Source organism: Giraffa tippelskirchi, chromosome 8 (assembly GCF_054371585.1).
Source record: "Giraffa tippelskirchi isolate mGirTip1 chromosome 8, T2T-mGirTip1v1.2.pri, whole genome shotgun sequence".
In the NCBI taxonomy this organism is placed as follows: domain Eukaryota; kingdom Metazoa; phylum Chordata; class Mammalia; order Artiodactyla; family Giraffidae; genus Giraffa; species Giraffa tippelskirchi.
Window position 1 is genome coordinate 124,921,423 of NC_137282.1, and position 24,339 is coordinate 124,945,761.

The 24,339-nt window shown below is 57.0% G+C and overlaps 1 protein-coding gene and 1 non-coding gene across 8 annotated transcripts in view; both read right to left on the reverse strand.

Annotated features, from left to right (window-relative positions):
* The window catches only part of GRM4 (glutamate metabotropic receptor 4), a 114,063-nt gene that overhangs the window by 66,013 nt on the left and 23,711 nt on the right, over nucleotides 1–24,339 (reverse strand). The window contains exon 1 of one of the 7 annotated variants that reach the window (XM_081520021.1): nucleotides 6,374–6,472. The exons of the other annotated variants lie outside the window; for them this stretch is intronic. Coding sequence (XP_081376147.1) covers nucleotides 6,374–6,472 — 99 coding nt within the window. Of the gene's footprint in view, nucleotides 1–6,373; nucleotides 6,473–24,339 lie in introns of those variants that run through there. 7 annotated transcript variants of the gene reach the window in all.
* TRNAG-CCC (transfer RNA glycine (anticodon CCC)) lies at nucleotides 7,473–7,545 on the reverse strand. The gene has a single exon. It is a non-coding gene; the product is annotated as a tRNA-Gly (tRNA).

The following is a 24,339-nucleotide window of genomic DNA, read 5'->3' on the forward strand; positions in this document are numbered from 1 at the left end:
GGCCTCCCCCCACCCCCAGCTCTCTCTCTCTCTGAGGTCACAGAGTTACTGCTGTGCTTAATGGGGAGACCTCCTGGGACTGGCTGGCCCTCCAAGCCCCCTCCCTCTCATCCCCACCCCAAGCCTGGAGTTGGGTGGCAAAGGCAAGGAGCACCGCATAGGCAGGGGCCGGTGACAATTTGGCCCAGTGGGCTTCTGGCGTCTCCCCAGCTCTCACTGCCCTGCAGCCGGTGTGTGCAAAGTCGCTTTGGTCGCATCCAACTCTTTGCGACCCGTGGACAGTAGCCCACCAGGCTCCTCTGTCCATGGGATTCCCCAGGCAGGAATGCTGGAGTGGATTTCCACGCCCTTCTCTAGGGGATCTTCCTGACCCAGGGATCACATCTCAAGTCTCCTGCACTGGCAGGCAGGTTCTGTTAGCACCACCCGGGAAGCCCTGCCCTGCAGCTGAGCACATTCCTCTCCTTCATGACAGCCACTCCCACCCCACCACCAGCGCTCCCCTCTCCCTGCCTCCCTCCTCCTCTCACCTAACACCCTGTGCACCTACTGTGTATTGAGCACTGTCCTAGGCACTGGGGACGCCACACGCTCCTGTCTCACCCTCCTGGGGCAAGAGTCAGCAAGAAGCCAGATTTCAGCAGCAGCTGACAACCACGGCTGTCCTACCCTGGGGCCATTTGTCCGCCTGTTTCTCCCTCCTCTCTGCCTGTCTTCCTCTGCCCACAAAGCCCATGACCTCATCTCCCCACATCCAAATCTTCCTAGCGCAGCAAGGCCCAGCTTGTGTCACCTCCTCCAGGCAGCCCCTCAGGAGCCCTCATCCTCCAGACAGCCTGCTCAGACCTCCCACAGCGCCAAGCTCTGTGGGCACTCGGGCTACTCTGGGGCACCGAGCACAACCTCCCGGGTGTTAGGATGCCTGACCAACAATTGAACAAGTATACTGAGGCTCCCCCCTTGTGCTGGGCAAGGTCACTGGGGAGATGCCAAGGGAACTGGGCTCATCCCACCCGCAAACCCCACACTCACTGCATCTGGGGGTCGCCCTTCAGGGGGAGGAGGCAGGTGGGACGACCAGGAGTGGCACACAGTGTGTCTGCAGCTGGCACCCAGCCAAGTCTCACCCTTATGAAAGTACAGACGGGCTGAAGGACTGAAGGGGGCAGCACTTGAATAAACACTCCCCTTTGCTCTCCCTCTCTCTGGCTTCTGGAGTGACAAGGAGGTCCCTGCCACACGGGGAAGCCAAAGGCTGTTTCCGGGCTTGAGCAACAATAAAGATGAATGTCAAGCATGCGCATGTGTGTGTGTCTGTGCGCGTGTGAGCATGTGCTGGAGCATATGCCCTGAGCACACCACACACAGCACCCTCATTGGTTTATTCCTCCTACCAAGTCACTGAGCACCAACAGCCCGCCAGGCCCAGCTCCGAGAGCAGGGGTGGGTGGGTGGTGAACACTGCCCCGTGGGGCTCCCCGTGTGGATGGGGGCAGATGATGCAGAGCGGGGAGACGGGGCCAGGGGGCCAGGAGGAAGAGGAAAGCAGGGCATGTAGGGGGTGTGAGGGAGAAGGGCCGGAGGTGCCCCTCTGGCAGGGCGACACTGAGTCAGGACCCCAAGGTGGTGAAGGAGGGGCCACGTAAGTGAAGGAGGGCTTTTCAGGCAGAGGGAACATGTGTGTATTTGTGTGCACATGTGAGGGACCAGGTACAGGCATGCGTGTCTGTGTGCTGGAACCTGAATCGCTTCTGAGCTTGCCCCAGGCCCAGCCAGCAGCCCCACACACCCACCCGGGCATGGCAGCCCCAGCCAGGATGTGAGCGGTGCCCAGGTGCCAACCGCTCAGACGCGGCCACTGGCTCCCAAACCAGCATCGCCTGAGGACCCCCTGAGAGTGGTAGGTCCCTGCCAGAGCCCCCTCCCATCCCAAGGAGGACGAGGGGGTGAACAGGCTGCCCAGCATCTCAGAGCCCACCAGGGACCCAGGCCCCATGGCCTCTGCAGGCTGGGGCCCTGTCAAGGCCAGCGCTTTGTTCAGAGCAGTCAGTGCCCCACTCTGATCTGGGGAAGCCTGAGTGACGCAGCGGGAGGTCCGGGGGCCATCACCATGGAACCCAGGGCCACCTCCCAGGAACCCCAGCCCTCCTCCCCTGAGTGTATCTGCATCAGTGCCCCTCTCCCTCCCTCTGCCTCCCTAGCCCTGGCCTCAGACCTCTCTCTCTGGAGCCAACCTGCCCAGAGCTGTGCTACCGAGCTCTGCCACCCAGCTGTGCCACCTTAGACAAGCAAGCAGCCTCCCCACCCCTAAAAAGTGGCCCAAATAACAACAGAGAGGACCACGCTGGAGAGAACACACACAGGGCTGAAAACTGTGCCTGGCACACAGGGGCCCTCGGCAAATGCTAGATATTATTACAGGGAAGCAAGACTAGGACCATTGTGCCCATTTTTTAAGTGAGGAAACTGAGGCACAGAGAGGAAAAAGTGCCCAATGAGCAGCAGAGCCATCAGGAGAAATCAGAAAGAAGATGCAGACCCAGCTGCTTTTTTTTTTTATTTGGCTGCACTGGGCCTTCGTCACAGCATGTGGGATCTCCACGCTGCGTGTGAACTCTTACTTGCGGCGTGTGGAATCGAGTTCCCCAAGGACTGAACCCGGGCCTTTGGCATCAAATCCTAAGACTCCTCTGAGGTCTCAGCCACTGGACCGCCGAGGAAGTCCCCATACCCAGCTCCTGGCCTGGGGCCCTGCCCACCCTCCCAGCTGACTCTCCTCTTTCTGTTCCGCCCACAAGCCAGGCCGGGCAGCCACTGATGGGGGCTGCAGCCCCCTCTGGCCGCCAGCACAGTCCAGGCCAGGACCCAGGTCGACCTGGGGACCCCCACCTGCCTGGCCACCGTGCCTCTCACTTGGGATGAGGGAGACGCTGCATGAGGCCGGTCAGACCCCGGGGCGGCCGCCTGCTCCCTGCCCTTCTGATCTTGGCTGCACGGTGCCTCCACTGCCCGGCTCTCAGCATCAGCTGTTTCCTTCACAGATAAAAAGGCAGCCAGGACTCTGGGTACATGAAAGCTGCTCAGGCAGGAAAGTGTGGTTCAGAGAGCCGGCGAGAGGGAAGGCCAGCTTCCAAAGGCTCGGGGCCCGGCTTCCACCCTGACCTCCCTCGCCAGCTGAGCCGCGCACCCTCCCTGAGGCCTTTGCTGCGGAGCCAGCACCGGGAGGAGCAGAGATGCCCTTGTCTGCCTCCCCCTCCCTGGAGCCTGGGGGCAGAGGGCGTCTCACTGAGAGCCGAGCACACAGCGGGCACCCCCCACACCCTCACGGATCGGCCACCACCTCCTCTCAGCCAGGTGCAGAGGACATGGATTTAAATAACTCACCTTCAGAGCTCCAGCCACCGGAGGAGCCAGAAAGGAGCTCCCCAGAGTGAGATGCCTCCAGGCTGAAGCTCCGGGCTGGGTCAGAGGCCACGGGGATTCACGGGGTGGGGCGGGGGGAAGAGTAAGACTGTGGACCCCAAGGAGAGCGTGGAGGCTGGCAGGGTGGGTCAAGGGTGCAGACGGATTGAGGAGGAGAAACGGGGCACACAGAGAGGGGAGGCAGGGGGCGTTCAGGGTGCCCGGGGAGGGTGGTTAGGGGGCGGAATTGGGGGACGGCAGAGGGGCGCAGCGGGGGCACACAGAGGGGCACCTGCCTTCAGTCCTGACCGGCCCGTCTCCGAGAGGGGCCCCAGGGTTCAGGAGCAGAGAAGCAGGCTTCCAGAGCCTGGAAAGTGGGGGAGGCCGTTGGGGGAGGGGTGGTCTGCGGAAGGGCCAGGGTCTGCCCCCTCCACTGGGCCTTGTCCCAGGCCATAGACTGGGGCCTTCCCCCTAAACGACCACCTTCCACCCCCCACCCACTGGGCCAGCTGGGGGCCACCAGCCGCTGCCCCACAGACCCTGAGGGAACCCAGGCCAGGCCAGCCTGGGGGACTCACTTCAGGGCGCCCTCATTAATCAGACCTCACTCCCCTGCAGACACAGCCCCACCACTGGCTCCGGACCCCCACGCGTCGAGCGTCGGGTCACTGGGGGCCCGCCGCCCTGTGCCCCAAGGCAATCCATCAACCAGCACGGTGCTCCGGGACTCGGCCTTCTGCTCCCCTCTCTGCCCTCGCCCCAGGCCTGGACACAGAGTGGTCACCTCTGCCGGGGTCACACAGGCCCCTCAGGCTGGCAGCCTTTCCCCTCCTTGACTGAGAAGTAGACATCAGTCTCCAAGGCAGCAAGTGCTATGCTAAAAGACAGTGAGATCTGGGACTTCCCTGGCAGTCCAGTGGTTAAGATTCCAGGCTTCCAATGCAGGGGACGAGGATTCAATCCCTGGTCGGAGAACTAAGATCCCACATACCACATGGCAGTGAACTCTGCCCACAATACCACGTGGCCCCTTCACCTGGGCTGCTCCAGGGCCACCAGTCTCCCCTCCCCCCAGAGGACCCCAGCCCATCCCCAGAAACTCTGTTGATTCCATTATGAATTCACTTACTCGGTACTTTTTCATACTGTTCATGGGGTTCTCAAGGCAAGAATACTGAGGTGGTTTGCCATTCCCTTCTCCAGTGGACCACGATTTGTCAGAACTCTCCACCATGACCTGTCCACCTTGGGTGGCCCTGCACGGCATGGCTCATGGTTTCATTGAGTGAGACAAGGCTGTGGAAAAGACCCTGATGCTGGGAAAGATTGAAGGCAGGAGGAGAAGGAAATGACAGAGAATGAGATGATTGGAAGGCATTATCGACCCGATGGACACGAGTTTGTGTAAACTCCAGGAGCTGGTGATGGACAGGGAGGCCTGGCGTGCTGCAGTCCATGGAGTCACAAAGAGTGGGACACGACTGAGCGATGGGACTGACTCAGTGCTTCCCTGAGCACCTACTAAGCGCTTTGCAGAATGTTTGACCCTGGGGCGAACCCACAGAGCCCAATCCCTGCCTTCGTGGAGCTGACATTTTAGTGAGAGAGACTGTGCTCAGTGAGTCCACACATGACTAACGAGGGTGCCAGTCCTTAGAGACACGTCCACCCCCTCACTCCCCGGCACCTGGCAAATCCAACAACGCGCCCCTCATGCTTGGCCGGAGCCACCTGACGTGTTCTGGCCCCTGAGCTGCGAGCAGGAAATGGTATCAATTCAGAGTCAGGGCGTCTCATCACCAGTGTGAGACCCTACAGGGTATGTGTTCCCCCTGCTACCATGACTGGTAGCGTTCCCAGCCAGCCTGGTCCCTGAAGAGATGGGCAGAGCACCCAGCCAAGCCACATGGACACATAACATGGCAAGTATATTCAGTCTACATGTTTAAAGCCGCAGAGATGCAGGGGCTGTTTGTTCTTGCAGCGTCTCCTCCTGATGCTGATGGACACAGGGGCACAAGCGCTAGCTTCCCGAGACCAAGGGATGAGCTTTATTTTTCTCTACCTCAAAAGCCGGGATACGTCATGTTCACGCCCATCACAGGCTGGCTTGGGCTGAACTGAATTAAATTCACACACACACACACACACACGTAATCATCATCTTCCTGAGGATGAGCATTTATTGAGTGCTTACTGTGTGCCAAGAACTGTGCCAAGGGGTCTTATAGGACTAACACCTTTATCCTTATGATACCCGTGTGAAGGAGGCTCCCTTCTTCTCCTCATTTCCCCTACACTTGGGTACAGAAAGGTCAAGGAACTTGCTCCAGGACACACAGCCATGATTTAAACCCAGAGGGACAAGCTCCAGAGCCCATTTTACTGTCAGGTGAAACCTCAGCCTCCCCGCTTCACAAGTGGGCCTACACACACATGTGCACACACAAAGAATTTGATGGTGACGGCGGCAGCCTCCAGGGACTCGGAGGGCTCCCCGCATTGCCGGTGGCCACAGAAGGGAGGACCAGCCCCGCTTCGCCTCTGCTCAGCCACCGCCCCCACTCCGGACCGTCACACCGTCACACGTCACATGTCACAACGTGGGCTGAAGCAATCCATCCGTCTCCATTACAAAGGATTGGGCAGGGGTCGGGGCCAGGGGCCCCTGAGGGTTGTGTAAATGGCTTGGCTTTGCGCAACAGCTAATTTCTAAATGTAATTATTAATTTCATGCTTATCATATGCAAACCACTGTTTCCCAGATGAGATGAAATTTATTTAATTAGAAATTCCCTCATCAAGCCTTTTGGATCCAAGCTTTTAATTAGGATCACCAACCCCACCCGTGGCTGTCAAAGAGTGGGTTCACGGCCCCTGACATCCCCCCCTGGAGACCCCAGACACAGCCAGCATGTGCAGGTCCCTCCACTGTCACCAGGACCCCACTGGCCAGGTCAGGGCCCCTCACCCACCTCCCACCCCTGCAGCATGGCACCACAGTCACAATGGGTCTCTTTTTCCTGCAGGCACCATAATAGGGAAATAGCTTGGAAAGAGTTCGTATCATCTTGCAGCCGGAAGGACTGAAATGTTTAAGGTGGCGGAAGACAGGAGACATCACAGCCCTCCCTTCTTCCTGCGAAATTCACACAGCAGCCTTCTTCAGGGAGCCCCTACCGGGTACTAATAAAATGCCCTTTACAGCTCAGCCTAGGGCCAGCTGTCAAAATGATCAACAACACTTGGCATTTGAACAAAGCATTTTCAACACATTACCTCTGACTCCATCCCTAGCTCCCATCCGGGCCTCCTACCTCGGCCTGGCTCACACGGCCGCAGCCACCCTGGCCTCCTTGCTGTTCCCTTGAACACGCCAGGCACACTCTGCCTCACAGCCTTTGCACTGGCCGTTCCCACTGCCTGGCCGCAATCCCCCCAGATAGGCATGTGGCCCACTCGCTCACATCTTTCCCTTCAAGGTTACTCAGACATCACCTTCTCAGACCCCCCCTATTTAACACCAATCTGGCTTTCCCCTCCCCTGCACCCTATCTCCACCTCCCCTGCTTGAAAAAGTGAAAGTCGCATCCGACTCTTTGCGACCCCATGGACTACAGGTAGCCTGCCAGGCTCCTCTGTCCATGGACTTCTCCAGGCAAGAAAACTGGAGTAGGTTGTCATTTCCTTCTCCAGGGGATCTTCCCAACCCAGGGATATGAACCCAGGTCTCCTGCATTGTGGGCGGATTCTTTACCGTCTGAGCCACAAGGGAAACCCATGAATACTAGAGTGGGTAGCCTATCCCTTCTCCAGGGGATCTTCCCAACCCAGGAATAGAACCAGGGTGCAGGCAGATTCTTTACCAGCTGAGCTACCAGGGAAGCCCGGCTTGGTTTCCCCCAAGATGATGAGCACTCTCTAACATGCTCTATACTTACTTGCTTATTTCATTTATTTTTAAGTATTTTATTTATGTATTTGGCTGTGCGGGTCTCAGTTCCAGCACGGAGGATCTTCCATCTTCACTGTGGCATGTGGGATGTTTAGTTGTGGCATGCGGGAGCTAGTTCCCTGACCAGGGATCGAACCTGGGTCCCCTGCATTGGGAGCACAAAGTCTTAGCCACTGGACTACCAGGGAAGTCCCTTATTTCAGTTATTATCCATCTCCCCCTAAAAAGTCAGCTCCGTGAATCCAGGGGCCCTTCTTTATTCCCTACTGTGTCCTTGGACGCCTGGCACATCATCGGGCCCATTGAACACAGGGAACACTTCACTCCCTCCACACCAACCTGAGGACAAGCTCAGCAGACCCCTGAGCACCCTAGATGAGTGAGGAAACCGAGGCTCAGAACCTCAGGGCCTTGCCAAGGTCACAGAGACACAGCCAAGTTCTGACTCTCACGTGGTCCAGTGCCTCTTCTGAGCAACTGAAGGGCACTGCTCTGCAGAAAGGGGCCGCTCCACAGCAGCACCCTGCTCACAGAGCTGAGGTCTCCCTCCTCCCACCCCAGGGCTCAGCTCCGGCATCTCCCGGGGCCTGCTGTGTCCTGTCCCCCTGATTTCACACTGATATCCGAGAAGGCAATCACGCGGGGGTCCATCCCACACCCGCCTGTCTCCCCTCCCCAGGACCCACCCAGCCTCTTATCAGGAAAGCAAGAGGACACTTGGACTAATTCCCAGGCCTGCTCTGAATTACATTTTCCAGGAGAGAACCAGACAGATGCAGGCAACAGGCCTTTGAACAAATATTTCCCCAGAAAGCGCTTTATTCAGTCCCTTGTCTCACCCTTTTAAACATTATATGTTTTCTTAGGAGCCCAGGAAAAAGGGGGGGGAGGCCAATAAGGCGTGGAGGCTGGAGAAGAATAGAGGGCGTGGAGTGGAGAGCCTCAAAGGGCTGACAAAGAAGCGGGTTCTGATGCAGGCTCGGAGGAATTGCCGCAGATAAGAGCACCCAGGGAGCGGGCGGGGCAGCGGGCGGCGCAAGGGCGAGAGCAAACAAGATCCTCAAATCAGCACTTGTCCTATTTCATAAGCGAAATGTAGATCAATAAATTACACTCACTTCTGCAGGTCTTACATGCTGACTCTGTAACCTTGTCGAGAGCCATATGTGGGGGGAGGCGGAGGGACAGAGGAGCCCAGAGGCCGGGGAACAGGGGTGGGGACTGAGGGGGAGCTCCGTGGGGTCACAGCACCTACACCCCCTTCGCCTAGAAGGGTCCAAGGCCCAGGCTTCCAGAGGTGAGAAGCAGGCCGCCTCACCCTCTACCCACCACCTCACTGCATGACCACAGGCCAGTCACCGCCCCTGTGAGCCTCAGTTTCCTCATCTGTCAAGTGGGCACAGCGGTGAGACCTTGGCCTCTGTCAACCTCCTTGTGGGGCTCACATGAGTGAACAGACATGAAAGCCTGAAACATGAAAGACATGAAACAGACACAAGTATCCAAGCTGCCGGAAGCCACTATTATGCATCTGAGTTAGACGGTGCAGCAGCTACTGACACAGACACTCCTGTCGGTTCTCCCCACACCCAGAGAGAGGAAACCTTCGCCCTGATTGACATGAGAGGCCACGGCTCAGAGCCGAGGCCTGTGCCCAGGGTCACTGGCCACATCCCACCCTGGCCCACCTGACAGCCAAGCGGGGCTCTCTCTGTGCCACGAGGCTGCCTGTGAGCCAGGGAGCTGGGCAGCACTGGGCACCAGGCCATGCCCACGTGACCAAGGGGCTGGCGCTTGGGACCAGCCCAAGGTGCTGCTGTACCCCGGGGGCCAAGCTGAGGGTGAGGCTCAGCAGGGACCTGACACCTGGAACAACTGGGCCAGAACCGGGAGTCCTGCACGCCGGGCAGGGCAGCAGCGGGCGGAGGCTGCACAGGTGTGAGTGGAATCCAAACAGGCCCAGGGGCTACCATTTCAGGAGCACCCATTCCACACCAAGCACCCCACAGAGACTTTCTCATTTACTGTGCACACCACAACCCCATGAAGCAAAGGCTATCATTACCTCCATTTTTCAGATGAGACAACTGGGGCCCAAGGAAATACGGAGACAAAATCACACAGCAAGAGGACTTCCCTGGTGGTTCTGTGGTTAAGAATCCGCCTTCCGATGCAGAGGACACGGGCTTCAATCCCTGGTCAGGGAACTAAGATCCCACATGCCAGGGAGCGACTAAGCCCATGCTCTGCAAGGAGAGAAAGCCCGTGTGCCGCAACAAGGAAATCGCATGCTGCAATGAAGACCCAGTGCAGCCAAAAATGAAAGAAAATCACACAGCAAGTGGCAAAGTGCGATTTGAACTCGAGTCTGTCTGACTCTAGCATGTGGGTTCTCTCGCCCCTGGCACGCACTCCGCTTTCGTTGCCAGCCTCCTGCCCTCTGCTCACACCGTCCCCACGCCCCTGGGAAGCAGCCAGGACAGGGAGCCAAGAGTCCTCGCTCTGGGCCTTTCCTCGTCACATCTCTAGATCCCAACACCTCCCATCTCTGAGTCTCAGTTTCCACATCTGTTCCATGGAGGTTTAATGACCCCTTGGGCTTGCAAGGTAAGGGCAGAGGGCAGGGCTTCCATAATGTGGGGGTGACATCCAGAAGCCTGGTCCACAGAACCCGCTGAGCAACCCCCCAAGCTGCGGGAGTCAGGGGCAGGGCCGGGACAACCTCGCGAACAGGATGCCTCTGGAGCATCTGGGAGGACCCTTCTGGCACCCAGTGATGGGGGAGTCGCCAGGGGGGAGAAGTTAACCACGGTGTCTGCCCAGTGTTCTACCAAGTCAGGTTAATGTGCTGCGCTGCATGGAATATAGGGCTCTGTATTAATATAATATGATATAATGGGAGGTGTGAACGTTATTGAACATGCGAGCCAATAAAAGTCACAGCGCCATCGCTCCAGGTAATTTATGTCATAGCCCGGCCACCGCCAGGCTGGCAGGGAGAAGGTCCCACTGGAGCAAGGGGGCCTGAGTACCAGGCAGAGCAGGGAAGGGGCCGGCCAAGTGCGGCCATTCAGCCAAGACCACAGGCAGGCCAGCAGCAGCCACTCACAGAGCATCACCTCTCCCTGCTCCCTGCTGTCTGTCCCCAGCACAGACCCAGCACTGCCTCCCCATCAGGCCCTGGGGCAGAGCCAGCTGCTGAGAACCCAGCCTGCAGAGCGCCACCTACCTCCAAGTATCCCCCCATTTCTGCTGCCCACCCCACCCACCCCCCGCTGCTGTCCTCAGGCTCTGGGGGCCCCTGGCGCTGACCCATCTCTCACCAGCTCCCTCAGGAAGGAGGCTATGCCACCCCAGGGGCCCCTCTTGGGGGACGTTTGCTGTGGAAGTCCCATCTCCACCTCCACCTCCATCTTTCCTGGGCCCCGGCAAGGACGGAGGTGATACGGGCCTCTCATCCCTTTGCACATTCATTCAGAATATATTTACTGAGCACTCACTCTGTGCCCAACCCCAGGGTAGGAAGCGGAGAGGCCACAGTGAGCAAATGCAGACCAACCCCTGTCCTCCCAGAAAGGAGTCCTGCAGGAGAGGTGGTCTCTAACTGGATACGCATAGCAACACATCCAGCCTCTGAGATGTGCTGGCAAAAGGTCTGGGGCCCGTGAGAACCTGGAATAAGGCCCTGAATCTGGCTAGGGCACCCAAGGAGGGCCCCCTGAGGAGGAGGCATGAGGTGACACCCGAAGAAGAGGTAGGCAACACCCAGAGGAAGAAAGAAAAACAACCCAGACAGAAGATGAGGCAGGTGCAAAGGCCCTGTGGCCAGGAGCCCATGGCTGGTTCAAGGAAAGGCAAAAACACAAAGAGGATGGGAGAACACAGCATGAGGCACAGCTGTACCAAAAACAGATCCAAGGTTAAGACGGGAACCGCCAAGTACAGAGGGAGGTTTCCTGCCCTCATCCGGGGGAGAGGTGAGGGTGGCCTGTCCTGCAGGTGTATGTGAAGATAGAGAGACGTACAATACTTCCCCGAAAAGCCCTCCAGCTCCAAGTGTTTCCCTCCCTCCCTCCCCTAAACTCTGAGTCCAGCCAAGACCAGAGGAAGAGTCCGGACCTGGGACCCAGGCAACCAAGTCCTCCAGGGCCAGCTGCCTGCTTGCCCTCTGGGCCAAGCCCATTCCTTCAAGGTACCCAGGCTCTAGGGGTTCTACATCTGCCCCAGTGACACAGCAGAGTGAGGAGGGGCCAGGGATTCAGCCCAGGGCAGAGGGGAGGCCACCCCAACTCTCAGCCATATTGCCAGCACCCTCTGCTGCTCTGGAAGCTGGCCTGATGGAAGAGCCTGAGTTCTGGCCTGTCACTAAGGCACCATGTAACCTCAAACCAGACCCTCTGCCATCCTATGCCCCGGGTTTCTCACCTAAAAATCGTGAAATAACAATCTCAGTAATACCTAACATTGAGTGAGTGCCTCCTGTGTGCCAGGCTCTAGTCTCGGCTCTCATTTTCCTCACCAGACACCTGTCACCAGGGTAGCATTCAGCCTATTGTACAGGTGAGGGAACTGAGGCCCAGAGGAGTTGAATCACTTGCCCGAAGACCTGCATCTGAACCATCGCCAGGCTGCCTCTGCCACTGCGCTCTGCCACCTCCCCGGGGAAACAAGGAGGGACTGATTCACCTCTGACACCCTCAGCTCCATTGTGCTGCCTCTGTGATGCTCGTCCAGAAATTCAGCCTCACCCTAGAAGGGCCCAAGGTATGATTGGGGCGGGGGAGGAATCTCTCCCCAGACGCTCCATCTACTGCAGAAACCTGCAAACGTCTGATTCCACTCAGGGATCACATCCTTCCTGCTCCCAGAGTGCCTGGTACCAGGACAGGGTGGGGACAGCAGGGCCCTGCCCAGCACTGAGGACCTGCTCTCGGCTGTCCCCCAGCACCCCCAGGGGGCGGGCCCCAGGCAGCCAGCAAGGGGCCAGCTCACGGACGCACTGGCCCCAGAACTTCCCTCCTAACCTCTCCCCCATCCCAAGGGCACCTCTCAGGAAAACCGCCCACCATGCTCATCCCAGGTCTGCTCTGGGTTCTGACCTGCGACTGTGCCTTTCAGCCTCGCTCCTTTACTCCTGACAACACCCCTTCCAAGGGGACATCACTCTCTGCATTTTATAGGCAATGACCTGCAGACGGGAAAGAAGTCGTTGGCCTCAATTCCTCAGCTACTGATGGAAACCCAGGTCCACTGATGCCAGAGGTGAGAATCCTTCCACTCTGCTGCCCAGCCTCCCTCCGAGCCCACGGCAAGAGCCACCAGCACGTCTGGGGCCTGTCCAGACCATGAGGAGACAGGCAGGACATGCCCACAGGCGCCCCTGTCCCAGTCCATGCGTCCAGTCTCCAGCAACTGGTGATTTGAGCTGACACTTCTCTCTGAGAGGGAAGCCGGGAGTGGATCTTGGTCCCTCCCACCACGTCCACAACCTGGGCCCCTGCCCCAGAATCTCCAGAGAGTCGGCAAAGGTCTGCCCACTTTTTATTAATATGGACTTACTCATCTATTTGGCTGCACTGGGTCTTAGTTGTGGTACGTGGCATCTTTGATCCTCACTGCGGCACGTGAACTCTTAGTTGCGGCATGCAGAATCTGGGGCTTCCCTGGTGGCTCAGATGGTAAACAATCTGTCTGCAATGCAGGAGACCTGGGTTCAATCCCTGGGTTGGGAAGATCCCCTGGAGTAGGAAATGGCAACCCACTCCAATATTCTTACCTGGAGAATCCCATGGACGGAGGAGCCTGTGGGGCCACAGTTCATGATGCCACAAAGAGTTGGACAAAACTGAGTCACTAACACACACAGGATCTAGCTCCCCGACCAAGGATCGAACCCTGGCCCCTGCATTGGGAGTGTGGAGTCTTAGCCACGGGGCCACCAGGGAAGTGCTCATGAAGCCAGGCCCCAGCAGGTCCCGCTGGGAGCACAGCCCGAAAAGGGATCCTGCCTCCAGTGCATCCAGGCCTTTCCTAGGGGCCAGCAGGGCACAGGCACCTAATTCATAAAGTCCCCCACGCACCTCCTCCACACCTGTGGCCTCGCCGACTTCAGCTCTTACCAACCCCCTCCCCTGACTCACTTCCCTCCGGCCACAATGATCTCCCCGAACAGTCCCTGAGCCCCAGCGTGGTCTGGCCTCAGGGCCTTTGCACCTGCTGCACCCGCCTTCCTGCTGGCTCCCACCCCTCTCACACACAGGGCGCACCCATTCACTCCTTCACATCTCTGATCAAATATCACCTTCTCAGACAGGCTGTCACGGAACAGCTCACCTGAAGCAGCCCCACCCCCTCCTTGTCCCCTGACCCTCGGCCCTTCTCACCATCTTAACATAACTCCTCTCGGAGCAGGAGGCGTCTGAAGTGAGGTGCTGGCAGCCCCCACCACCTGTGAGTCACGGGGACAGAGGCATCTCACCCGCTCCTCAGCTCAGGAGTCAGAGGTCAGGCTGGCGCCCACCCTGGCCCCAGCTGGAGGGCCATCTGCCCTGCCTGGCAGCTCTCCTGCACCCGCACCTTCCTCCAGCTCAGGCCTGCAGCTGAGACGGCTGGGTGGCCCTCCAGGCCGCGCTCAGGGAGTGGAGGCTCAGGAGCGAGCCTGGAGCAGCCTCTCTCCAGGGGACTCTTGTGGTCCCCAGGCCACAAGACGGTAAGCGGAGACAGGTCTCCCCTCGGTCACCCCCAGGGCGGCGGGGGCCAGGTGGACAGTCCAGATAATCCAGCCTCACGCTGCAGAGTATCAGCTGATGGGAGCAGGGGCAGGAAGGAGGGAGCACACACAGACTCGCGCACACCCACAGGCCTGCCAGGGACGGGGAGGCTCAGTCAGTCCACCCAAACCCAAGGGCCCGCTCATGTGCACACACACACACACACAGAGGCGCTCACCCCAGTCCACCCCACATACACCAGGTACACAGCGGTGCACACACACGACACGCACAGAAGTATCAATACACCTGAGTCACACACAGATACACCTAGAGACACACGGCATGCTCCGAGCCAGCCACGCACACTCAGTCTACCTGAGGGTCCCTGACACACCCGCTCCATGCTCAGGAGCACAAGCTCACACGGGCACACCCTGAGTCGCTCACACACACACATCCTGGACACACAAGCACACACACGCTGACAGTGGCTCATGGTGATAAATAAACCTGAATGTGTGTGCACGTACATACACACTCACACTCCAGTGTAATCAGGACTGGCAGGGGCAGCCTTAACTGTACATTTTGGGGAGCACAAAAGAATGTTCATAACATAACCCCATACATCACCACCTGCTCAGCCGCCCATCAAGCAGCCGGAATTCTCAACTGCCCACAGTGAGCAGGGAAGAGCTGACCACTGTCTCCCGTTACCACCCAGCAAGGGGCAATTTCTCTGCGGGCCGATCCAGCCAATGGGAGATCCAGTCTGGCAGGGCCAGAGCTCAAGGTGGGCAAGGCCTAAGGGGCCTAGACAGGGTCAGTGGGGGTGGAGGGGGACCAAAGGACTGGGCACCAGCAGGGGGCACCCAGAGGCTGTATGTCCAACCGCCATCAGACCTGCCCTGCTCCCCTGAATACCATGGGTGGGGGCTGGACTCGGCAGGTCTGTGCCTCACCCCAGGAGGCCCTGCTGGAGGAGGGGTGCCCTGGATAGCACCTCCTGCCATTCCCTCCATATCCAGCTCTTCCATGAGGCTGAGGGACACGAAGACCCCCAACAGGAAACGAGGCCCTTGTCTAGAGACCTTGAGATGGAGAAGGCCTTGTCCCTCACCCCAAATTGTACCCAAATAACTATAGTAGAAAAGGGGGGCAGGATCCCCGCTGTGAACCAAGCTCCCCTCCAGCCCAGGGAGGAGAGAGCAGTGTCTGTAATTTGTTTTAATAATCCTGCTGAACTGGGAGAAAATTAACAAATGAGAAACCAGCTCGAAATTAATCAAACTTCCCGGTCCATCCTCCACCTTCCATCTTAATGAAGGTTATTTATCCAACGAGCAATAAAACACAGAATTAAATTAAACGGGCCCTTTCTTTTAGTCCTCTCCCCCCACCCCAGGGAGGCAGTGTCTCCCTGCACACAGCTCTATCAGCGGCGCCTGGAGGACCTCAGCAGGTCCGCGATTCCCCACGGCAGTTGGAGGGCTTTCCCCACAAGAAACCCTGTGATGAATGCACTCCCAGTCTGGGCCTCACTGCCAGCTCTCTACCAAAAACTTGTGCTGGGTACTTAAGTTGCTCAGTCATGTCTGACTCTTTGCAACCCCACGGACTGTAGCCCGCCAGGCTCCTCTGTCCATGGGGATTCTCCAGGCAAGAACACTGGAGTGGGTTGCCATGCCCTCCTCCAGGGGCCAAAAATATGAGCGACAGTCAACTCAACCACCATCCCAAGGAGGGACGGAGCCTACTGTGTGCATCGGAGTGTCTTCATTTTTGGGGGGTTGCTCACGCTCCCCATCTTCCACCCCACAGAGAAACTGGGAAGTCCCCAGCCCCCAGTCAGCTCAGGCCTGACTGGAGGGACCACTCTGCCCCTCCCGATGCCCACAGCAGGCTGCAGAAGGAAACACCCTCCTGGCTCCCACCTCTTGGTGGGAAGGGCCTGGAGGGCACTCAGAGTACAGGGGAAACTGAGAAAGTAACTTCTGCGAGGATGGGACTCAGTCCTCAGCTTAGGGCACAGGCATCAGGGGTCACTGCCTCACCCTCAGGGCCAGGGTGCACCCCGCACCCTCCACCTCCTCAGCAGTGGGTCCAGCATCCGCTTCCTTAAACACCTCTTCCCTGCAGGCTTTGAACTCACGTATGTTCCAGCCAGGGCTGGAGTCACAGGTTCCTAAATAACTACTCTCGGGGCCTCCTGGACCATCCCCTTTTGCTCTGCCCTCCAGCTCTGAAACCTGTAATAATCACGGCCTTCCCTCTACAGCTCCCACAGACATTCTCCCACTTAAACCTCACACCAGCTCTATGAGGGAGACATTTGCCATGATGCTCAATGCATGGTGCCCGGGGCTCAGAGAGGGCCCTGGACCAGGTCCATCCAGGCAGGCTGGGGGTCCCAGCTATGGTGGCTCAGGTTTGGGGACCAAGGGTGTGGGGTAGGGGGCAGGAAGAACAGGGCTCTGTGGAATTGCCAGGCCTCCGGGTAGCCCCCTTGGGGGCCTTCTGGGGAGGGGGACTGGGGGCTGATTGTCCCTGGCAGGAAGGGAGAAAGGGAGGGAGGGTTATTGCACACAAACTCCTCCGTGCCTGTCTCCAGCGACATGTCCAGTCCACACACGGAAGCCTCCGAAGCCATAAATCTGATCCCATCACTTTCTGCTTAAGACCCTCCAAAGGCCACTCATGCCCCTGGAGTGGACAGTCACTCTCTGTCCCGGGACCCAGGGCTCCTGCCGACCCAGCTCAGCAGTACTCTCCTCCTTTCCGAGCAGTCTCCTCATTCCTCAGATGGACCATGACTGCTCCAGCGTCAGGGCCCTGACTCCGGCCATGCCCTTCACTCCGACACCAGCCAGGCTCCTGGCTCCCTTCCTCACTTGCCTCGGTCTAGATTCAAAGGCCCCTTCACTGACCACTGTATACAGAAGAGTCCTTCGCCTCCCCCGTCACTCTCGAAACCTCTGGCCCTCTGCAGCTTTCCTCCACGGCACCTGTCGCCACGTGAGTTGTGGCTTGTTTACTGTCTTTCTCTCCTGCTAGAAGGTCAGCTCCATGTGGGCAAGGATCACATGTGTTTTTGTTCCCTTCTCTATTCCTAACCTAGTCTAACATATGACTCACTGATTGGTAAACGAAGGAATGAATCAGTGAATGAATAACACTACGTTTAAGGCCACCATAACCTCCAGTCTGAAATGTTCCATTGATCTCCTAACCTGTCTCTCCGCCTCAGGTCTTAACCTGCAACCAACCCTCCACTCCACACCCAAAGGAATATTTTAACCCCATACTGGACCAAGGCACCATTCTACTGGATCAAGTCCACACTCTTGGCCTCAGCCCCTAATCCTTCCCAACTCTCTCCAGTGACCCTCTCCCGGGTCACAAGCCCTGCTGCATCCATACCAGACACACCTGAAGTTCCAGCCATACCTGCCCTTTCCACTGGAGCACCACCATGGCTCCCTCTCTGCCTGCAGGACACCTCCTCCAGGCAGCCACCTATGCATGCCCTGTCAGAACTGACTTCTCCCTCCTCTGAGCACCCCCCACACCTTCACCTGCACCTCCACCACAGCCCTCCCACTCCTCCCACTTGAGCTGTGACAAATCAGAGGCATGTCATACCACCCCATCCAGGAAGGACCCAGATTTATTCACTGGCACTCTCTTCCATCCCCACCACCTGCTCCAGTATCTTGCACAAACTTAGAGCTCCATAAATATTTGCTGAATCCAATGGAATCCGTTCAAACACAGCCCAGGGAGAATGCCCATTAAGAGGGGCTTTTCCTCCAGGTTGCTGCCATTTCAGGCTGCTCTGAGGACAAACGGACCTTTAAGTGCCACTTAACTGCAGCACATAGGAGCAGCTGGCCCCGCATTCCACTCGCCTCTCCTCAGGAGTTGCCTGGGAGGAAACCGATTCTCAGGGGTTGAGAGGTGACCAGGGCCCTGTTAAAATGGCAAGATGCCACCTCTGGCCCAGCCACCAGCCCATAATAGCAGCTCCTGGCCCACTTGGATGGGCCAGCAGCTTGCATGTTGGGCATACGTGTGGCCACCCCCACGGGTGGGAACAGCAGGCACAACACAGCCACCACTGAATTATTTATTCTGTACATTGTTAGCACAGCAGAGAGAGTAACCGTGTCTACAGGATTCAATTAAAATATCAAGGCACCCGCACCGTCTGCCCAGCCACATGCCCACCTCCCACCAAAACTGGCAGGATAACCCCTCCTGGGACACCACAGCGCCCCCAAGGCCAGCTTGACCGCCCTCCTCTGCTCCCCAACAGCCAAGTCCAATTTCAGGACCACGGACAGTGGCCTCCAGACTCCTCTGGGGATCTGCCCCTGAAACACCCAGCAGAGCTTTCGGGGCTCTAAAGGAGCACTTAGTAAATCAATGACCTGAAAGAGCCTTTCCAGCTCCCCAAAGTGGCCCTGTGACAAGCCTTGCTGGATTCTCAGCCAAACACCCATTCTCCATCAGCTCTCAGACCACCCCTACAACACTACAGCACATGCCTGGAAGGCCAAGGCCCTCTACAGCACATGCCTGCCTGCAAGGCCAAGGCCCTCACCCCAGGCTCCATGACAACTCTAAGCAGGTCACATCACCTCCCTGGGCTCCAGTTATTTCACTTGGAAAATGTGAGTGACGGTGGCCAGCCTGTGGTCTCAGGGATTGTCACAATCAATGGAAAGGAATTTTGACAAGGTACAAATGTTGGCCATGCCAGAAGAGGGCTTTAACTTCATACGGGTGGGTTTCTTTGGCCTTCCCACCCCATCCCAACCTGGAAAGCCCTGATTCTAGGGCACAGACTCAGGATAGAGAAAAAGCTGACAGATCCTTCAGGAGCTGGCTGGGTCACAAGCTAACTAGGTCATCCACGAGATTTAATTCAACAACCCCCAGACTAGAATATGAGGCCAAGTGAAATCAAAGTGGGCGAGCTGAAAAAGAGCAAGAAATTCCAAACACATGCCGCCAAGAGCTGTGGAATGAGCAGAGGCTTCCGGGACAGACAGCGCCGCGGGCATCCCCTCCTTTCTGGACAAGCCTGTTTCCTCACCTGTAGAACAGGGCCAGTACTACTGACTTCCCAGCCAGCGACTTACATCAGATAACCTATGTGAAATTCTGGACACAGGGCCAGGCACATAAATTCAACTATTCATTTTATGAAGCACCTATGAGGTTCCAGGCCCTACAGATAGAACAGAGAAGAAGAGGTCTTCAGAGCTGACACCCGAGTGACCAGCGCTGTTATCCATCGGGATGTCGAGAGAGTTGGCATTTGAGACAGACCTTCGAAGCAAAGGTGGAATTTCCAAAGCAAAATAAAATGTAGCCAGAAGGTATCATCTCTTTGGGGAAATGTTTGGCAGTTCCTCCTAAATCTAATCATTCATGTAGCCAAAGAGTCAGCAGTCATATATACCAACATTTATAAATATAAATGAACACTTACGTCCACTCAAAGACATATACACAAATGTTCAAGAGAGTTTTATTCCTGATAGCCAAACACTGGCTTCAGCCCAGACGCCCAGCAGGAGCAGAATGGGTAAATGAATGTTGAACTGTTGTAAAAACGAACTACTGTTTGTGATAGTTCCAACACAGTGGAATAGTACAGAGTAATGAAGAAGAGAAAATCACCAAAAATGTCCAACTATGTGGGGGAATCTCACAGATAATGTGAGTGAAAGAAGCCACAAACAAAAGACTGACTGTATGATTCTGGTTGTGTGAAGCCCAAAACCAAGCAAAACTAATCTACGCTGTTAGAAATCAGGCTATTGATTAGCCTTGGGGAGAAAGGGATGTGGACTGGGAGGGGCTCAGAGGAATATTCTAGAGAACTGAAAATGTCCTGAATCTTTCTGTATCTTGATGCCATACAGGTGTGCATTAATACATTTATAGACGCTCATCAACTAGTGTCCTGATGTTTGTACTTTACTGTGTATAAGTTATACCTCATTTTTTTTTAATGTAAAGAAAAGATGGACAGAGCATTCTTCAGGGGCTGAGGGAACATCAGAAGCAGAGGCTAGCAGATTGTACATGGTGGGGGAATCAGGGAGGGACCCAGGAGAAGTGGACTGGCAGTGGCAGGCGCTGGAGTCAAGGTGGACAAGACCGGCTGCCAAAGCAATGCCACCCTGGGAGCCCAGGGCTCCTGCCTCCTTCCCCATGCATCCCTCATGTCCACAGCAAATGGTGCCAGTGAGGTCATCTCCCCTCCCTGTCGGCCTGGCCCCCTGCCCACCCCCTCCCTCAGCCACCACACTGGATTGCAATCCCAGAGCTGAATTTCCTGGGCTTTGGGGGTTTTTATCCTGAGCAGGAATCAAGTGAAGCCACAGTCCCCCAGCCTCAGGCCTGCAGTCCAGCTGGGCCCCTCTCCCCACCCCTGAGTCCTACGCCCACAGTATCTCAGAGGACACGTGGTTCTGCCTCCTACGCTCCACCTGCCACGTCCACCTTTCCACCCGCCCCCCCCAGAGAGCACCTGCGCACCTGTCACTCCCAGGATAACTGCTCCAATTCAGGAGGGCCCTTCCCCCTCCTGCACCCCACCACCCGGCACCCCAGCCTTCCCCGCCACGTCTCCTGGTAAAGAGGGTCCACTGGACGTGCACAGACATGGCCGAGGAGGTGGCTCAGAAACCTCACGCCCCCACCCAGCCACACAAGCCCACGTGACACAAGCCCACTGGCTCCTCTGGGCAGCTCCTGAGCTGGGGGCCAGGGTCCAGCTCGGCCCTGCCTCCCACAACCTGCTACCCGAGGCTGTGTGGATGCCAAGTCAGAACCGGCCACAGGGCCGCCTCTGGGGCCACGCTCCTGGCCACGGGCACAGCTGAGTCCAGCCCTCACCCCTTGCTGACAAGAGTGCAAGAAGTTACACACACACTTGCCCTCTGGCCCAGCACTCGTTAGCAGGAATCCCCCTACAGAGATGTGCGAAGGGGCCAATCACGAAGTCCCCCATCGAGGCTGTTTAATAAAAGTACAAGATCAGAGACTACCAAGGGTCAGGCTTGAGGAGACGGGAAGCAGGCAGTCAGTCCTGGGAGCCACACGCCATGAGCTCACCCAGTGGGGGCTGTGGGGGCGTGAAAATGGAGGGGAGAACATGTGTGTGCACACACACCCCGCACGTTGGTGAACGGTGCCCGGAACAGGCTGACAGGGCAGCCACGCCCAGGCTGAGCGCTCTCTGGGAGGCTCACAGGGAGGGGTGGGGCCCCCGGGAGAGGCCGGGGCTGGGGTCCAGCTTGGGCACCGAGGGGAGACTGGACGCGCTCACACAGTGATGCACTCGCTGACAAGGAGGCCACCCCGAGGGTGCTTCAGGTGCCCCACAGCCAGACAAAGCCTCACTCAGGAGAGAGAAGCATCTTTACAGGAGACCCTCTCAGGACCCCCTGCACCCCCTCTCCCCTCCTCCACCCTGCTCACCCCACCTGAGATGCTTGGGAAAGAGGCCAGGACTCAAAGTCAGGGGAGCCCAGCACTGGGGGGCGGGGGTCCCTGGTCTGGTGCTGGGAGGAGAGAGGAGGGGTCTGGGTCCAGGCCCAGGGGAGGGGGGAGGCCGGGGAGGGGATCTTCCCCCCCAACCCCGCTGCCGTGAGTGTGGTGTGCTCTCCTAATTGATTTTGTGTCTGTGTCACCAGGGTACTTAGGACTTTCTTAGAAACCACTTAAGCAATTTAAAATAATCAAAGTACTTAGAAGGCACTTAACATTTCCTCACACTTCAGGCTTCCCATAAACCCCTTCCAGCTGCGACCAAGGGCCGCCCCCCCCAACCCCGCAGTCAAGAGTGGCCCCTGCAGGGAAGGCAGATGCCTGGTCAGGCCCCAGCCCCGCAGCCCAGGGGGGCAGGACAGCCGACCCCCGACAGGCACGCCGGGCTCCCCCGCCCCACCTCTCAGTCTCACCACCAGGTCTCTGGACACAGATGCCTCTGTTTGGAATGCCCTCCCCTGCCCACGAGCACGCCCCTCAACCTAGCTAATTGAGTCCTGGCTGGTGCGCCTCAGCTAGTTGTCCTCCTACAGGAAGCCTTCCCTGATTCCTCCCCCCAGGCCAGTCAAGGGGCCCCTCTCACCCACCCTCAGGGGACCTAGCCCGCCCCCATTAGAGCACTTGAGTCTGTCATTGAGTCATTGCCCATTTAACTCCCAAGCTCAGGGTTCTCTGCCCAGACTTCGTGTTTCTAGAGCATGGCACAGTCTGCACAAAGCAGGGGGGAGGGCTGATGTTTGCTGAGCAAAACAATGAATCCAAGCATGACTTCACAGGTGGCATCAGAGGGGACACTCCTCCTCTGGATGAAGCCGGAGCCCAGCCGGGCTGCGGCCACCCTGGAAACACCACAGGCTGCACCCTAGGGGGAAAGGGCCAGCCTGACTGATTCCTCACCGTCACCGTCACCCCCATTTTATACATGAGGGTACCCCAGCTCAGAGAGATCCAGCAACTGGCCCAAAGTCACACAGTGAGAATACGGCAGACCCAGGAAGGGCAGCTCTAAATGCAGGTCCAGGAAGCCCCCAGGGACTTGATAAACTAAGACTCCACACCCTGAGTGTCTCCTAACAGGGCTGGCTCAGGCCCAGGCACCCTGGGAACACCTGTGCTAACAAGGCCCTGGGGATCCCAGTGGTGAGACAGGTAAGGAAACCAGTGTCCTGGCACAGAATGTGGGGAGCAATGTGACAGCGCGTTACCCATGAATCTGTAATTCCGCTCCTGGGTGAGACCCACGAGAAACTCTCCAAGAGCACAAGGAGACACTGGCAAAGACAGTCACACAGAGAGACCATCAGGGAACTTGCCGAGGTGACCACACGGAACAGACAGTGGGCACTGTCACAGTGGAGAGCTACGGGGCAAAGGAGAACAAAGCAAACCTCAGAGGGTCTTCCCTGGTGGTCCAGTGGTTAAGAATCTGTCTTCCAATGCAGGGGACGCAGGTTCGATCCCCGGTCAGAGAACTAAGACCCCACATGTCAGGGGCGACTGAGCCTGTGTGCTCTAGAGCCCTTGAACCACAACTAGAGAGTCCGTGTGCCTCAACAAAAGACCCTGCAGGACACAGCCAAATAAACATTTTTAAAAACAGGTAAACCGTGGAGCAGTGTGACATTACTCACCCACAGAACACACACAGTATGATCCTGTATCCATCATCCTTACCACATGCAAAACAGAACCAAGTATCATTTATGGAGAGATATATATATATATATATATATGGGCTTCCCTGGTAGCTCAGACTGTAAAGCATCTGCCTATAATGCCGGAGATCCGGGTTCGATCCCTGGGTCACGATCCCTGGGTCGGGAAGATCCCCTGGAGAAGGAAATGGCAACCCACTCCAGTACTCTTGCCTGGAAAATCCCATGGATGGAGGAGCCTGGTAGGCTACAGTCCATGGGGTTGCAAAGAGTGGGATGTGACTGAGCAACTTCACTTCACTTCACATACGTATATATGGGCTTCCCTGGTGGCTCAGCTGGTCAAGAATCTGCCTGCAATGCAGGAGACCCTGGTTCGATTCCTGGGTTGGGAAGATCCCCTGGAGAAGGGATAGGCTACCCACTCTAGTATTCATGGGTTTCCCTGATGGCTCAGACGGTAAAGAATCTGCCTGCAAAGCGGGAGACGTGGGTTCAACCTCTGGGTTGGGAAGATCCCCTGGAGAAGGGAAAGGCTACCCACTCCAATATTCGGGCCTGGAGAATCCCCACAGACAAAGGAGCCTGTGGGCTACAGTCCATGGGCTGTAGAGTCAGACACGACTGAGTGACTAAGCACACATGTGTATATATATATTTTTTCAAGTGCACAGGAATTAAAGGAATTAAGAACAACTCATCCAGGAGAAGGTTGGGGGCTATCTCTGAGGAGAAAGAAGAGGAGTGGGAGGAGGCGTAAGCGTGGGGCCTCTGATTATATTTGCAATGTTTTCTTTCTTAAAAAGAAACGTTTTGACACAATTAGAGTAAAATATCAATATTTGACCAAGCCAGGGGCAGTTCCTTATTTTATTCTCTATAATTTCCCATATGCTTGAAAGAGTACATTATTAAAATATATGATGCCTGGTGAAAGAAGGAAATCCCTTCCTGTCAGACCCACATGAAGGATGCCATTCATGTTTAATGAAATAAACGGGGCTCTTTGTGAGAGCTGGGGGCACCCCACTTCCCTGCACCCCACTTT